This window comes from Theropithecus gelada, chromosome 9 (genome assembly GCF_003255815.1).
Source record: "Theropithecus gelada isolate Dixy chromosome 9, Tgel_1.0, whole genome shotgun sequence".
NCBI classification, from domain to species: Eukaryota; Metazoa; Chordata; class Mammalia; order Primates; family Cercopithecidae; genus Theropithecus; species Theropithecus gelada.
This window is the reverse complement of record NC_037677.1, coordinates 107,747,926-107,764,586: the sequence shown is the minus strand read 5'-3', so window position 1 is coordinate 107,764,586 and position 16,661 is coordinate 107,747,926. Positions and strand designations below refer to the sequence as shown.

The window sequence follows — 16,661 nt, the reverse complement described above, 5'->3', positions numbered from 1 at the left end:
AGCTGAGACCACCTTTTGTCTCCGGCCTAAAAGCTGGGACAAGAACACCTTCCTCTAACTCCACTGTCCTGAGCACTGGCAAACTCCTAGATCAGGGTTCTGTTTTCAATCCCTCTCCCTGTGTTTAAAAGCTAAGACTTTCCCCCAACTCAAAACACTCATTGCCATATATATAGATATATAGAGAGAGATAGAGGGAGGAAAGGCATATATATGTATAGTATATGACATGTCTGTGTATCCCATACACACACACTTGTGCATGAACACATCCACTCCTCCATATCCTCAAGATCCTGCACAAAGCTATTCTCTCTGAGGATTGTTCCACAACCCTCAGGCAGTGCTTATCACAGCCCTTGACAGCCTATAGGTGTGTGATGGTTACTATTAAGTGTCAACTTGATTGGACTGAAGGATGCCTAGACAGCTGGTAAAGTATTGTTTGTGGGTGTTGTCTGTGAGGGTGTTGACAGAGGAGATTGACATTTGAGTCAGTGGCCTGGAAGAGGAAGACCCACCCTCAATGTGGATGGGCACCATTTAATCGTCTGTCTGCATGGCTAGAACAAAGCAGGCAGAAGAGGGAATAGCTGGCTTGCTGGGTCTTTTGGTTTCATCTTTCTCCCATGCTGGATGCTTCCTTCTCTTCCTCTGATGCCCTTGGAAGGCTGCAGGTTCTTTGGCCTTTGGACTCTTGATTTACATCAGTGGTTTGCCAGGGGCACTCAGGCCTTGGGCTACAGACTGAAGGCTGCACTGTCAGCTTCCCTGCTTTTGAGGCTTTTGGACTGAGCCACTACTTGCTTCTTTCTTCCCCAGCTTGCAGACAGCCTTTCATGAGACTTTGCCTTCTGATCATGTGAGCCAGTTCTCCCCTATACACTCCCTTTCGTACAGACATATATCCTATTCGTTCTGTCCCTCTGGAGAATCCTGGCTAATACAAAGTGTATCCACACAAGTCTTTGTACATCCCATCTTCACTCTGGAGTTGTTTCAAGCACAAAAATGCATCAGAGCGACAGCTCTTGGGAAGTCAAACACCTGCAGATCTCATCAGGTTTTATCTTAGCCCTTGTACCATATCAACCACTGATAATTTAAGAGCAAGGACTTTGCCAGCCAGGAGACAGGCTCTTCCCTGGTGGACAGCACTTCCTCTGTCCTTAAAACATAAGCACTTACGTTCTCTTTCCTGTGGAACTTAGTCCCTGTGAGGTGAGCGATTTCCTCTGTCTTTGTGCACATCCAGTGTGGAGCAGTCATGTAATATGTGTGCTTTGTCACACTCAACACCATGTTCTCATTTTTACATTCACCATTCCTGCATTAACGTGGTTCTCAATGGTCACGTCTACTGACTTAAGTGTATTTCATCATATTAACTCATTCATCCACCAAATGTTTACTGGATGCCTACTATGGGTTGTAGGTGACTGAAACTCAGCAGGAAACAAAGTCCTTGGATGTGGCATCATAAACATGCAGCCACAAGCTATGGGAAGAGCTGTGGACTGTGCCCCTGAAGAAGTGGTAGAGCAGAAACTGAACTCTGAGTAACCTTGGCGTGTCACATAGATCTACCACAAAGTCAGAATGACAATATGCACCCACTGGTGGGACTGCATGAGAACTCAGATATGAAGAGGGCATTGCAAACAACCCTGATGGATATGTGGTGTTATGAAAATATGCCATGTCCCTATGAGTAGACATCAGATAGTTTTCAATGCTTGCTAACATAAACAGCATTATTGTGGGCATCTTTTTTTCTCTTAATATTAGTTCTTTAGTGAGTGTTTTTCAAGAGCGTGACAATGGAGAAAAATAATATTGTAAGTAATGTTATGGCTCTTCTTACAATATTGCCAGATTTCTCTCCAGAAGATAAGGCCCAATTTGCATATCATACCAGTGTGTATGAACACATGTGTTTCTAGAGGGGTTATTTAAAATATTAGCACCCAATAGAGCATGAGCATGCAGCAGTCAGAACGGACACCTGCTGTCGACCTCCAGCACAGCTGTGGCTTTCCTGGCCTTGCGTTCTGTGATTTCTCCTTTTTACTGTGATTTTATTATGTGACTTTATTATTTCCATATTTTTTTTACTGTGAGATATCCTACAGTTGTTCTCAGGCTCATTTCTTTCATTGCTAGAAAGTTCTTCCATTAACCAAATGGAGATGCATTTATTTCCCTATGTGCCGACCATCAACATCGATATCAGACTCCTCTTATTATAAGGAATCAGTCTTAAATGTGCAGGATTGGAATTTTTTGGAATATTTTCTACCTAATGTCTTTTCCCATCGTGTTGATTTCCTTTTTGGTGAGACTGTTTTTTTTTCTGCTGTAAACATCTATTTTTGAATTTTTATGAATTGATTATGTCCATCCTCTCTCATCACAGCCTTCATTTCTTCAATAGACAGTAACATATCTTCCCTCTAAACTGGAGACACTATAGTGTTTCCTTCTTGCTTTCAAAGAATTTTTCATTTTGCTACAAAAATTATACATGATCATTACAGAAAAATGTAAGAAGAAAATTTTAGGAAAAAATTGACTGCAAAGGTAACTACTAACAGTTTGTTTTTCCAGTTTTTTTGTCTTTTTATTTTTCAATTTCTATGAGATCATACTCTACTGGTTATCATCTGTCTTCTTCTCTTAAATCTATATTATGAACAGTTTTCACATAGATTTGTTTTCTTCTTAAATACACAAAATATTCCAGTATATAAATGAAATAAATGTTGCAGAGTTAATGCCCTATTATTGGTGAGAACTACTGATTCTAATTTCTTGCATTGTCTATAACACAATGAGTTACTCTAGTTATTTACTTTATCTCCAACATGAAACTCAGGACAGGAATTAGATCTTTCCCATTTTGTATCCTCAGGACTTAGCATGGTGACAAATTCACAGTAAGTGCCAGATAAATAAGTAAATAATAGCTAACCATTATTGAGCAATTACTTTGCACCAGACATTGTTCTAAACACTTAATTTACATTAACGTGTTTGTTTCTTACCAAACAAAAAACAAAAATTTTTACATATGAGTAAACCAAAGCATAAAGCAGTAAAGAAATTACTCCAATTAGTTCCCTTCACTTCCTCCTATTTGCTCTGCCCTTTCAGAACTTACACTGGGACAAAAACAGGGAACCCTGGTGCGGCCCTGAAGTGAAATATGGATCCACAGGCCACATTCCACAAAGCTAGCAGAGCAGGAGGCAAGTGTTGGAGATCAGATCAAAGAGTGTCCAGAGATTACACAGAGGCAGCCCTGCCCCCAGACCTGTAGCTCACAAGACCAAAGCCATCGTCTATGTCAAATGCTGAGTTATTACTGCAAAGTCATCACCTCGTTTAATTCTACAGCAGCCCCATGAGATAAGTAATATTTTACCCATTTTTACTTGATGCCATGGGGAGAAAAGCAACATATCCAGGGTCACGTAGATTGTCAGAGTTGAGGCCAGGATGCAAACCCCAGTCCCTCAGACACCAAAATCTAAGCTCGTCTTAGCCCCACGCTGGAGAGCTTTGGAGAACTCATGAGTTAGGGGCGGCTTATACGGTAGAAACCTTTCCCTCTAAGGGGAAAATCTGCATTTCTCATGATTTCCGTTAGGTTTACGTTTGTTTTTTTTTTTTTCTTTTTTGAGAGAGTCTCCCCGTATCACCTAGACTGTAGTGCAGTGACGCAATCTCCACTCAAGGCAACCTCCACCTCCTAGGTTCAAGTGATTCGCATGCCTCAGCCTCCCAAGTAGATGGGATTAGAGGCATGCACCACCATGCCCAGCTATTTTTGTATTTTTAGTAGAAACAGGGTTTCGCCATGTTGGCCAGGCTGTTCTTGAATTCTCGGCCTCAAATTATGCGCCCGCCTCAGCCTCTCAAAGTGCTGGGATTACAGGCATGAGCCACCACACCCAACCCTTTAGGTTTAGATCTGAAACTCTTCTGACCAAAAGCTCTCCAGCAGTGGGCACAGAAGAACTGGGGAAGATACAAGTCTTTAGCCCCAATCCATTTGAATGAGAAGAAAGAGTGACGAAAAGACCCTCCCTCAGAGCTTTCAAGAATGGGAGGGCAGGGGGCAGGCCCATGAGTAGCTCCTCTCAGCGGCAGCATGGCGCCCTCCACCATGTACCCCCATTGGGCATTTGCCACCTTTGGAGAGGGGGAGTGGAACTGACAGCAAGACAGACCCAAGGATTAAGCCTCAGTATAACTGATGCCAAACCCCAGGTTCTTTCCACTATTAAAATTTTAAAGTATGGTGGTGCAGCTTGGCTTTAAAGTTTGGGTGCGATTTTGGGAGGCAGCAGAGGGAGCATGTATGTGGCATTCCACATGCAGGAGAATCGAAGCAGAGTTATGGAGGCAGAAATGAGCATTATGTTCAGAAGATAGTTAAACCAACCTGTGGTACAGCGAAGCAGCAAGGAGCACTAACCTGGCATCAGGAGACCTCAGTTTCAAGTCTAGAAATGTATCGTGGTCGTTCAGGTCACGTATGGGTCTTGGAGTTCTTCTAGGCCCACCCTCTTGTGCTATTGAAGACATAAGGTCTTCCATCAGGCTGTAAAGAGAGAAAGCTAAGACCTAAGAGGTCAACTCTCTGTCACAAATCACCCTAAAACACTGCCCAGCCCAGCCCCACTCAGCCCAGAGCAGTTACGGGAGCAAAAGGAGCTGCCCAGCTTCCAAACTGGAGAAGAAAAGGTTAGCACTACTGAGCCCCTACCAGACGCCAAGCATAGGCCTAAGCAACCTACCAAAACACTGGCAACTTCTTCTACAAGTTACATGTGGAGAAACTGGTGCTTAGCCCTCTGTTCAAGGTTAAACCAAAGCTATGTGATGGAACCAGGATTTTAATTCCGATCTTCCTGATTCCAAAGTTTCAGCTTTAAAGTGCCCTTCTCAGGAATACCAGCCATTCCCTCCAAGACCTGGGACATGCACAGTGGGAAGCTGTCAGCACCTTCAGAAGAGGCGAGGTGCTACCCACACTATTGGAACTGGGACTTTGGGGAAGGATGCCTGGCAGGCACTGCTGGCAGAGGACCCCTGCAGCCATTGCTAAGCTGTGTCCAGACAGGGAGAGAGCAGGGAGAATCAGCACATTCTCCACTCTCACTCCTGCACCCTGATCTGCTGGTGGCTGCTCTTAGGCAGAACTCAGAGAGCACAGAAGAAAGAGTAAGGGGGCAGCTCACAGGGCTCAGCCCTCCAGGGCCCAGCATAGACAAGGGCAGAGACTATAGTTGGAGGGGCAAGTAGAGAATATCTAGTGTAGAACCCAATGCTCCCTCCCCAATGCCTTCACCTGGGCCACCCTCTCTGGGAGCTCCTGGGAGGGATAGCTCCATTCCAAGCAAGTGTTCAAAATGGAAGGATTAGGTTTCAGGCAAACAAGCAAATGTGGAGGGTCATAGGAAAAGGCCCAGCCGAGAGCAGTGAGTTTGCTGCTGAGAGCTCCTCATGGCAGGCAAAGTAGACATCCCTGTCAAGTCACAAGTTCCCTAACTTCTTGGAAATGGATGACTTTTATCTTTGAGGGCCTGAACAGCCTGGCATAGGAGTCAGCAGTGCGAGTTCCAGATTTTGAGCTTATCAGATCTTCTGATTCCCAAGCAGAATCCATGCAGTTGGCAGGGGTGAGTCCTTGCAAGCTCTCATTCACCCTTGATAATCAACTAGTCTTTGGGGACATGATGTGCTTGTGCTCCACGGTCTCTCCTCAAATCTTCCCTGGCCTGTTGTGTCGATAGACAGTGATGTTCGGAAACGAGAAGCGAGTCAGACCAGGTCAGGTCCCGTAGCCTGTTAGGTCAACATACCACCACGACCGACCGAATTCACACTCCAGGAGATGTCTGCATTTGACCATGAATAGGAAGCTCTGAGCCAAGGAGAAGATGGAAATTCACAGAGGGTAGGGGCAGTGGTATACAGTATTTTGCAGGTAAGGGAAGCTCTAAAATCCCAATATCTGGGTCTGCACAGAGACTGGCGCTGCCACTGGGTGACCCTGAGGGAGTGAGGGTTCCTGGCCTTCCCTGTGGTGTCAGCACCCTAGTGAGGCTATTAACGCTCTGAGTTACTGCTCCCAATACCCCTCCCCTAACAGTCTCCACCCAGCAACCAGAATGATTGTTCTGAACCAAAAAAAAAAAAAAATCTGATCATGTCCCTTCCCTGCCTAAAACACCTCTCATGGCTCCCCAAGCCCTCAAGATAAAACCTTTACCTGTGGCTGCATGATCTGGACTGTCCTCCTCCAGCCTCGCCATTCTCACATCTCATGGTCCTATTAAAGTGGACTTCATACGTTGCTTGAACATGCAATGCCCCCCACCCCTGGCACTCCCAGTCCCTTTGCTGGACCTATTCCTGCCCATCGCTCATCTCTCATCTGACTGCACACTTCTCCAGGCTCCCTCCCCAGTGCCTTCACCTGGGCCCGCTTTCCCCATGGTGAGCCCACCCACCCTGGCACCTGCATCGCTAGGCTTACCACTTGCTGGAGCCCACAAAAGAAGAAGCTTCCCCCACAAAAGAAGAAGCTTCCCCCACAAAAGAAGAAGCTTCCCCCACAAAAGAAAGAAAAAGCTCTCCCCCAAACAAAAGAAGAAGCTTCCCCCACAAAGGAAGCTCTCCCCCAACACAAGAGGAAGCTGTCCCCAATAACAGAAGAAGCTCTGTGAGGTAAAGATCCTAATTAGTTTGCTCCCCACTCTACCCCAACACCTAGTACAAATAGAGTAATGTTAGTAACATTAGCTTGGGGCGGCTCCAAAACAGAGTTGAATGAATAAACGAAGGAAGGACTCTATCATTCTTTCATTAAATGTCTCCATGTCTCCTCTAGGGCTAGGGCATAAAAAACAATCCCTTAAGTGTGTCCAGGGAGCATGCTGAGAACAGAGCAGCAGACTCCCCAGTGGCCCCAGCCTCAGTGGCCATCACTGCTGGGCAGCTCTGAGCTCTGTCTGAGCCACAGACATGGGACGGGGATTACCCAGAGAACTGTGGCCAAGAGCCAGCCACATGGGTCCCTGGGGATCTCTCTCTCTCTCTCTCACCTGACCAGGTGACAGGGAAGACAGAGAAGAGGATAGTGTGTGTGTGTGTGTGTGTGCGCACGCGCGCACGCACATGCTCACACAGTCTGGCCACACATAATAACCCCACACACAGCCTTGCATCTGCATAGTCAGGGAGGAAGGAGGGCCTGTGCTTTTCTTCTACAGATGCCCAGTGACCCAGGCAGCTGGCCCTTGGACAAACTGCAGAAAGGCAGCTGGCCTCTCTCCAGCCTGTTCCCCAAAGTGCTGTTACTCTGCCTTTCTCAGGCTTTGGGTTCTACACTAGATGTTCTCTACTTGCACCTCTGGCTATAGTCTCTGCCCTTGTCCATGCTGAGCCCCGGAAGGCTGAGCCCTGTGAGCTGTCCCCCTTACTCTTTCTTCTGTGCTGAGTTCTGCCTAAGGGCAGCCACCAGCAGATCAGGGTGTGGGAGTGAGAGTGGAGAATGTGCTGATACTTCCTGCTCTCTCCCTGTCTGGATACAGCTTAGCAATGGCTGCAGGGGTCCTCTGCCAGCAGTGCCTGCCAGGCATCCTTCCCCAAAGTCCCAGTTCCAATAGCGTGGGTAGCACCTCGCCCCTTCTGAAGGTGCTGACAGCTTCCCACTGTGCATGTCCCAGGGCCCTTGTAAGTTTCTCTTAACCCTGCTTGTACCTTGCAAATAGTCCATTTTCAATTCCCCTTCTCTCATCCCTTCACAGGGTGCCATCTTGTTTTTCTCAGGTACAGATTTTAAAGAGGTCTCAAGTCCCTGCCCTTGAAAAACTTGGGGACAACATTAACAGCCTCTCACTCTTGCCTCCCATCCCCTCCAGAATTCTCTGTAGTCAGATAAACTGCCCCTTCCATGGAGAACAGGACAGCCTGGAGGCTACAGAATACACCTGCCAGAGAAGCAGTGTTGCCTGCCCCAGAATGTGCGCGTTGCATCATCCCATCCTCCTCCTAGCTTGGCTTCATTGCCCTAGAAGGGGAGTGGCATTCCACCTCGGGGGAGCAGCCTCACAGGCAGGGAGGGGCCAACTGACATGACAACCAGTGAGACACACCACACTCCCCTTTAATTTCCTTTGTGACCTCTTCCCCTGGTGCATACATGTATACCCTCACATGTCAGGCCCAGGTGAGCAAAGTGGTCCTCAGTGTCCATTGGTGCCTGTTTACACACACACAGACACATATACACACACACCCATAGACACTCACATGTTACACACACATATACATAGGCTTAGCTTATGTTTGGAAAACACACCAAACCCTCACTTCTACCCCAGCCTCCATGAGGCCAATGGCCCTTAGTGCCGGCTGTCCCTACAGAGAGCACATGGGTTGGCCCTTCCCAGTGTGCCTCACCTATGGCCTGGACAGAAGGAGAGAGCAGACCCGCATTTCACAGAATTATAAAATGGATCAGCAGAAAAGCCCCATGAGATCCCTTAACCCAGTGTTACTCAACAAGTGTTCCAGCAAACATGATTCACTGAGATGCTCTGTTAAAAAAAAAAAAAAAAGAAAGAAATTCCACAGTCCAGGGAGTTTGGGAATCAGCACACCATGTCATCCTCTGTCAGACAATTGCAAACCACACAGGCACATCAAAGTCTCTGAGAGATCCTGAAGGAGAGGATTAAAGATACCTATTAAAGACTGCTTACCCCAGCATTTCACCAGATAGGTGGCAGACAGGGAAGAGATGATACAGAGGTGATAGACAGTAGAGACAGATAGAATGATAATGTCGATAGATAATGTAGATATTATAGATAGATTTTGTAGTTAAATTAACTGCACAGAACACACTTTTAAATAATATTAGACCAACCACTTGCATTTCATAAATGAAGAAGCAGGGACTCAGAGAGGGATTTGCTCAAGATCACATCACTGGTAAAAGACAAAACTGGGCCTAGAACCCAGGCCTCCTAATCCTCAATCTAGGCTGTTTCCAACAGGCCCTGTTCTCTTTTTTTGTATTTAACTAACTCTAAGCCCCAGGATTTCTGGTAATCAAATAGATCAATGTTATTTCCAAAACACATCCGAGTGTCAGTGATTTTGCTCCGTGACTTGACGTGGTCTCCCTCTCCGGCGTGCCCTTTGCTGAGGAAGGTGTCCCGTTCTGCACCCCGGACTCTCAGGCCCACTGTGAGGGGTGGCAGGGCCCAGGGCAGAGGCCCAAGGGCTAGCCTGGCACTGGGCTCTGGACCTGGGTACCTGGATCCTATTATGCTACTGAGTCAAGGAGGTAGACTTCCTTACAGGTGTCCCCAAATGGGGACAGGACCTTGTCATGCCATCCCCAAGGATAAGGTTGGATGAAAGCTGAGGCCTGACCTGGGCCCAGGTGCCACTGCTCAGGCCTGGCACTGGTCCCACAGGACTCAGCTGCTAGAACCACAGCTTCCTTCACGGGCTTCCTTCTCAAAGTGTGGGCATCCCAACTCCCACATTCTATGCTCTGAGCTCCCAGCCACAGCCACCTCTCCCCCACCGCTCACTCACAGTACGGATGCCCATTATCCTTGGTGGGCACATGGCATCCTCTCCCCTACTGCCACACTGTCGCTGTGTGTGGCTAATTAGTGATTTTCACAGGCACATCCTGGCTTCCCATGTAGCTCCAAAGCTTCCAGAGGGCAGAGGCGGGCCCTCATCTCACTCCACAGGGACAAGCGGTGAGTTTTGCACAGTGCATGCAGGGAAGGAAGAGAACTGCCTTGCAATGCCTAGGATGGTCCATGACACAAAGCAGGCACAGGGGGTCCTCTGGGGTTGATTAGCCACTCACCACATCCCAAAACAAAATAGAATTCATGTTGGGTGTATGTGGCATCAGACGGAGAGTCACAGGGAGGAGTGGGTTCAAGGGCTCCTGGAATGCTACATAACCAACAGCTGTTCTAGGTCCCAGGTCCCTTGATCTGCCAGTACAAGGTAAGAGTTAAGGATTGATGATGATGCTTCTGGCTCTAAAGCTCTGATTTGATTATAGGGTCCTAGACAGGGGAAAGCCTAAGCCATGTTTTCATCATTCTCTCCTCCAGCCTTTTAGCACAGAAGAAATTGAACAAAGCCTTGGGGAGGAGGAGATCGTGCTTGTGCCCAGGCTCAAACGAAGGCACTACCCTTCCCCCAACCCAGTGCACTTGCAGGAGTAAATCTAGCAAGACGCACTTCAGACCCAAAAGCCAATGGCTTTCGATATCCCAACCAAAGTTACATAAAACAGGAGATTCAGCCACGAAGACAGACCCTCTTGACTCAGATACTCGGGAATAGATATGATGCACAGGAAAATGTGGGGGTTAGAGTCTTATCTCCTGCTCTTTAAGTCAAGATCCCTGCGGGAGCCATTTTGCCTCAATTTCCCTCCCCACCCCACACCTTGCCAGACTGTTGCTTGAGCCCTTTGCAAATGAATAAACAGTGATTCCTATTGTGAACTCAGAAACCCATCCATGACTGGGTTCCAGCCCTCTCTCCCCAACTTTCTGAAGCCTCCATCCACCTCTAAGGCTTCTCTGCTTCTGTAACGAGGAGGAAGGAGCATGACACCAGAGGCCCCTCCATGTAGCACCACAGCCCATGCTTCTTCCCTCTCTGGGGGTGGAGGCAAGGCAAACACTTTCCTGGCAGACAGGACAGAGCTGAGAGTCAACAGCAAGCAGTGTTTGTATCTGCTCCTGTGGCTGGGACACACAGCCTGGGGCCTGGGGGCCTGCCAGGCAGGCTATTGTCTGGCACTGTTTGCCTTTGGGGCGATGGGTGCACTGGAGTGAGGAGGGAAAGGAGAGACTGGGGTGAGGGTGGGATGGGGAGCAGGCCACAGAACCAGACCAGGGAGCCAGCCTTGGCGCCACAGGCCAGGAGGCTGGTTTTTGAAGCCTCTGAGCCAGGGTCACTGGAGCCCAGCACCTGGCCACCCTCCTGTCTGCCGGCTCAGAGGATCCAGGTGACAGCAGGAATTCCTCACCCCCTCAGAGCCATGGTCTTCCCTCTCCCAGACCCCTCAGTGCCCAGATCATTTCTCAGGGCTCTCCACCCTCCCACTGCTGCATACACAGACACCCTCTCCTGCACCAGAGAAGCAAAGGAAGATGAGGAGATGCTGCATGTACGGCCCAGAGGGTGCAAAGGACCTGCTTCCGGGGGGGCGTCCAAAGCTGATCCATACATATTACAGGTGGCTGGGCTCACAAAAGCTGGCCTCCCCCAAAACCACAGCCTGATGCTTGGGTTTGCCCCTCAAACCCCCCTCCTTTATGAGTGCCTATTCATCAGCACTGCATCTGACTATATGCACAGGGCTACTACACATCTCTCAGCTGCTCCCTAACCCAGGCAGCCTGGAGCCAGAGCCCTGTCACCTAGCGCCATGGGATCCTGAGCAAGTCGCTTCCTCTTGAATCTGCATTTGCCCTCTCATCTGTCAGATGAGGGGTTGGACTCCTGGATTGCTAAGGCCCCTTCCAGCTTCAAAGTGCCATAACCATAGTGTGAGGACCATAAGCCCTCCTAGACAGCAGAGCAGACTTTGCTATTACAGCAATGCAACAAGAAGGATGCGTGCCTTCTGGCCAGAGACAATTCAAACCACAAACCACCAACTAATACATGGTTCTATTCAGGTGTTTAGACCATACTTTGTGCATAACCACACTATGGAGCATATGTTACATGTCGTATATTACCATGCTTTAAGGTGAGATATACATTTTGGATATATTCCACACTTGGTGCATATACCACACTTTGGAGTAGATACACACTTTGAGGTATATAGACACATTAGGTCATATAGACACTGGGGTATGTATACACCTTGTGTATATTACATACTTGGGATATACCTCACACCTGGTGTAGATAGCACACTGCATAGACACCTCTCCACTGGGAGTGTTCTGAGAAGGGCTAATGCCAAAACTCTGGAAAGGTTCTGGGGTTAAGTTCACAGGCCCTAGAACGAGATAAAGTTAGGTACAATGCATTTCCACCGCCTGTCAACCTTGAGCAAGTCACTTGCTCTGAGACTCAGTTTCTTCACCTGAAAAATGGGGATAGTAACAGAACTTACCTCATAGGGTTCTTGAGAAAAGTAAACGAGGCAATGCCTACAACCAGTTCACCACAGTGGCTAGCATGTCAGAAACACTTAGGAAATGGTAGCTTTGTTATTGATCGAACGTTTAAAAAAATTTATAATGTACATTTTTTATTTTTAAAAAAGCCACAAAATCAGATGTTCCCAGAGCCTTAAAGCTTTTGAAAACTCAGGTAACAGACAAGAGGACCACTTCATTCATATTTATTTCACATTTGATCTGTAAACTTTTTTATTTAAAAAAAATCCACTGTCATTAGCAACATGTGCTGACATTAGTTTTTCTTTAGTGAAATAAGAGTGCAGGCCTTAAATTGTCTCTGTCTAAAACATGTAGAAACGCAGATGTAAACACAAGGTCTCCGCCCTCCTCCCCTGACTTTGGCAGTTCATCAATGACATGATCTCAACCAGAAAAGCAGGGAGTGGGGAAAGGACCACACTTTGATACCTAACAGCTCTTGGGGCAGGAACTGTACAGTTTGGCAGGCCCATTTGTCTTTTCAAACTGTTTACCTTGGGCAAATTGTATCAGGTTTGCTTCTTCCACATAATTTCCACTCCTTGGTGTCTAAAAACAGCAGCTAAAAGATTTTCCCATAGTCAGCACTTTGGGGGCAGGAGGGGCGCACGTACATACAAGATAGAAACATACATATTCTTCTTCAAGCAGTGGCCCTGCAGGGAGAGAGGGAACACTGGAAACAGAGGTTTTAAAGTGAGTTACTGGGGCGAACAGTGCATCAGAGAATAATGGCTTTATACACAGGGCTGATGTGAGGCAGAAAGGTTCATTTACTTATGTCTTGATCCATCATCATAATATTTACATAGGAAAAGGCAATTATGCTGTTAGGCACAGGAAAAAAAAATGGACAGAAATCTTTTCCCCATCAGGAAATCTCAAAGCAGGTCCGTGTCAAAGGGACAGTCACCAGTTGCTGGTGAAAAGGACGACACAGAGGGACATAACACCAGAAAGGGCTTGCATTGCAAATGGGGCTTGGCCTGAACCACACAGCTGTGTCTGCCTGGAAGGCATCTCTCCCAAGGCCAGGATTTCACCGTCAAAACCAAGGTCAAGAGATATGGGGTCCCCATGTGTACTATCAAAAATAGTGTATATTTACAGTGTGGAGGGAGTGGTGGAGAGGGCAGGCAGGGCTGCCCTGAGTGGGTTTTAAAAAAGAGAGAGAGCGAGCTGGGGATGGAAGGGGAATTAGCCAGGGCTAGGTAATCCTCTAGGTAACCATCCATTAACCTTTTGTGAGCCATGCCCTTGTAGTCCAGTGCTTGCTCTGAAGAGCTGTGAGGGCTATGGGAGGAAGGTGAAAATACCTTCAGGAAGCACTACTGATTGGGGTGGCCCACCAGGAAGATGGCTCCAGGTCAAGAGTGGCCAAACCAACAACTGGGGATGCGTGGGTCTGGCAGCAAGAACGCTTCCCTTGTAGGAGCAGCAGATGCCCGCCCGCAGGAGGCTGCAGAGCCACCCCAGAGGAGGAAACGCAGAGCAGACAGGGCCCAGGTTTCTGAGTGCCCTGGGGCTGAGCACTCCTCGGTGCCTTGCTGCCTGCAGTCGGCGTGAGTCTACGCGGGCGCCGGCGGAAACCTCACACGATCCGCTTCCTGTCCCCGCGGCAGAGGATCTTCTTGAAGGCGCGGCGGAAGTCGTGGTTGAAGATGGTGTAGATGACCGGGTTCAGCGAGCTGTTGCAGTAGCCGAACCAGAAAAAGAACTTGAAGAGCGTGCGCGGCACTGAGCACCCGACGGCTGTGAGCGTGTAGGTGAAGAAGAAGGGGAACCAGCACACCACGAACACTCCGATGACCACGGCCAGCACGAACGTGAAGCGCTTCTCGCGGTTCTGCCGCCCGCGCCAGCGCGACGCCTTGGCGGCCCCAGCGCGCTCCACCCCCGGCCCTGCCGCAGCCGTCCCGATCCCCGTCTCCCCCAGCCCGCGCCGTGGCAGGCTGTCCCCCGGCTTCACCTGGCTCGCCCGGGCCTTGCCCTTGCCCCGGAGGCCGCGCTCGGGTCTGCGGGGCCCGGGAGGCCGCTCGGCGTGGTCGGACGACGAGCTCTCCTCCAGGTCCAGCGCGTCGGCGTCGCGCGGCCCGGCCGGCGCGGGCTCGCCAGGGGCGCCGTTGAGCTGGGTGGGCAGCGGCTCGGCCTCCGCGCCCCCCGGGCCCGCGCCGCGCTCTGGGCCCAGACCGTTGGGCCTGCGCTCGGCGCCCCCCTGCGGCACGGCGGCGGCGTCCGGACCCCGGCGGCTAGGTGGCACGCGGGTGCGACGCTTGGCGATCTGGTAGATGCGCACGTAGACCAGGATCATGATGAGGCAGGGAGCGAAGAAGGAGCCGATGCACGACGAGATGACGTACCACTTCTGGTCGTTGATCTCGCAGCGCGGCTCGGCCGGCTGCGGGCCGCCGTGGCCGCGCTTCTTCTCGAAGGAGATGAGCGGCGGGAAGGAGATGACGGCCGAGATGACCCACACGGTGATGATGATGGCCTTGATGCGGCGAGGCGTGCGCTTCAGATTGTACTCGATGGCCTGTGTGATGGACCAGTAGCGGTCCAGGCTGATGGCGCACAGGTGCACGATGGACGACGTGCAGAAGAGCACGTCGAGCGCCAGGTAGATCTCGCACCAAGCCTTGCCAAAGTACCAGTAGCCCATGACCTCGTTGGCCAGCGAGAAAGGGATGACGAGCGTGGCCACCAGGATGTCGGCCGAGGCCAGAGACACCAGGAAGAGGTTTTGGGGCGCCTTGAGCGCGCGGCTCGTGAACACTGCGATGATGACGAGCACGTTGCCGAACACGGTGAGCAGCATGAGCAGGCCGGCCAGGCACACCAGCGTCAGCGTCACCTGCAGGGAGTAAGGGGTGGCCCGGGCGCCGCCCCCCGGCGCCTCGGTCCCGTTCCAGCTCGCATTGCCCGCGTCCGGCTGCAGGGAGCCCATGGGCGCAAAGCTGCCCTCGGCCAGCGGCTGCTCCTGGCGGAACATGAACGCGGGCGCCCGCTCGCCTGGGCCTGCTGCCAGCTGCCTTCCGGCCCGGCGCCCGTGGGTCTTCCTCTTCCTCCGGCGCCCCGCTCGCCTGGCTGCAGCTCACATAGGGAGGGGGCCGCAGGGAGGCCGGGCCCGAGCTGGGGGACCGCTAGCGGCCCATGGCCCGGGTCCCGCGAACTGCGCCTGGCTCGCGCTTCGGACGCTCTCGGTGGGCGCCTTCTCGCTCCAAGCTCCTAACACAGCCAAGTTTTATTTCTAAGCGGCGGGAGAGAGTAGGGAGAGCCGATGGGTAAAGAGATTTATTCTTCAAGAAGGGAGAACAAAAATCATCGGTGGCCTGATAACTTGGAAGGATGACAGGAAATTAAATATATATATACATATCGATATCTATATCTTGACTCTTGAGCCTGAGCGAAAGCAAGAGGTCTTACCGTGTGCGGGGCCCGCCCCCACCCCGGGAGGCAGCCGAGGGGTGCTGATGCGAGCTTGGGGTCCTATGTCTGTCTCCTTATATCCCCGAAGCGATTACCGACTCTCTGGCTTCCCCCAGACGCTGCGCTTCTGGCCGGGCCCGGCCCGGGGCTGGGGCGCGGACCCTGCCGCCTCTCGGAGCGCCGCGAGACTTCCAAAGTTGTGCGCCCTGCTGGGGCTGGGGCGCACTGTGCGGAGCTCGGGGGCGGCGGCGGCGGCGGGGTGAGGAGTGTGGGCACCGCATGAAGGCACCCCCGTCCTCAGGCGGGCCGGGGTAGGTGAACGATCAGCTCTGCAGGAGCCGCGACGGAGGCAGGGTGTCTCCTGGGCGTCCGCCAGGTGGGCGCCGAGCGCGACTGGATGGGCCGGGGTCCGACGACAGCGCGAGTTGGGCTTGGAGCGCAAGGCTGGGGGAAGAAGGCGCTGGACCTGCCGGGCGGCGGCACGCCGGCTGCTGGGCGTCTGCACGGAGCCGGAGCTGCTGCTGCTCCGCTGCGCTCACGGTGGACTCGTTTTATAGCCCCAGGATCAAGCCGGCGTTGCTGAGCAGCCAGCGTCAGCCCCCACGTGGGAAGCCGACCCTCCCCCGCCCCTCGCACCACCCCTCCGCCAGTCTAGCGCCGGCGCCCAGCGCTGGACCTCGGGGAGAGTTGCCCTCAGGCGGGACCAGCCCTTTGGAGAGGCGCGTACCTTGAGCGAGAGGCTTAAAGAGGGAGCCCGGTGGTTGGGGGGGCGGGGGAGCGGCCCCTGCTGGGAGTTGGCCATGCAGCTCCGGGCCGACGGAGCAGAACCCGACGGGCACCCGTGAGTGCCCCCAAGGAGCTGGATCTTGGAAGAAAAGGGAAGAAAAAGTGGAGGGGAATCCCTGCCCAAATCGAGGGAAGTAACCTCCGGTGTGGGTTACATCTGGAGCAGCCCAGCTCCAGGCCAGAGCCGACCTGGTCCGC

At 51.2% G+C, this 16,661-nt stretch overlaps 1 protein-coding gene across 1 annotated transcript; it reads right to left on the bottom strand.

Moving 5' to 3' along the window:
• Window positions 1-12,320: 12,320 nt before the first annotated feature.
• Window positions 12,321-16,195, bottom strand: ADRA2A (adrenoceptor alpha 2A). The gene has a single exon (XM_025397037.1). The coding sequence runs from the start codon at window positions 15,235-15,237 to the stop codon at window positions 13,840-13,842; it is 1,398 nt and encodes a 465-aa protein (XP_025252822.1). The 5' UTR covers window positions 15,238-16,195; the 3' UTR covers window positions 12,321-13,839.
• Between the last annotated feature and the right edge of the window lie 466 nt (window positions 16,196-16,661).

Bases quoted from the DNA above. Each gene is read 5' to 3' on its own strand.
- ADRA2A (XM_025397037.1), bottom strand. From the start codon at position 15,237: ATGTTCCGCCAGGAGCAGCCGCTGGCCGAGGGCAGCTTTGCGCCCATG.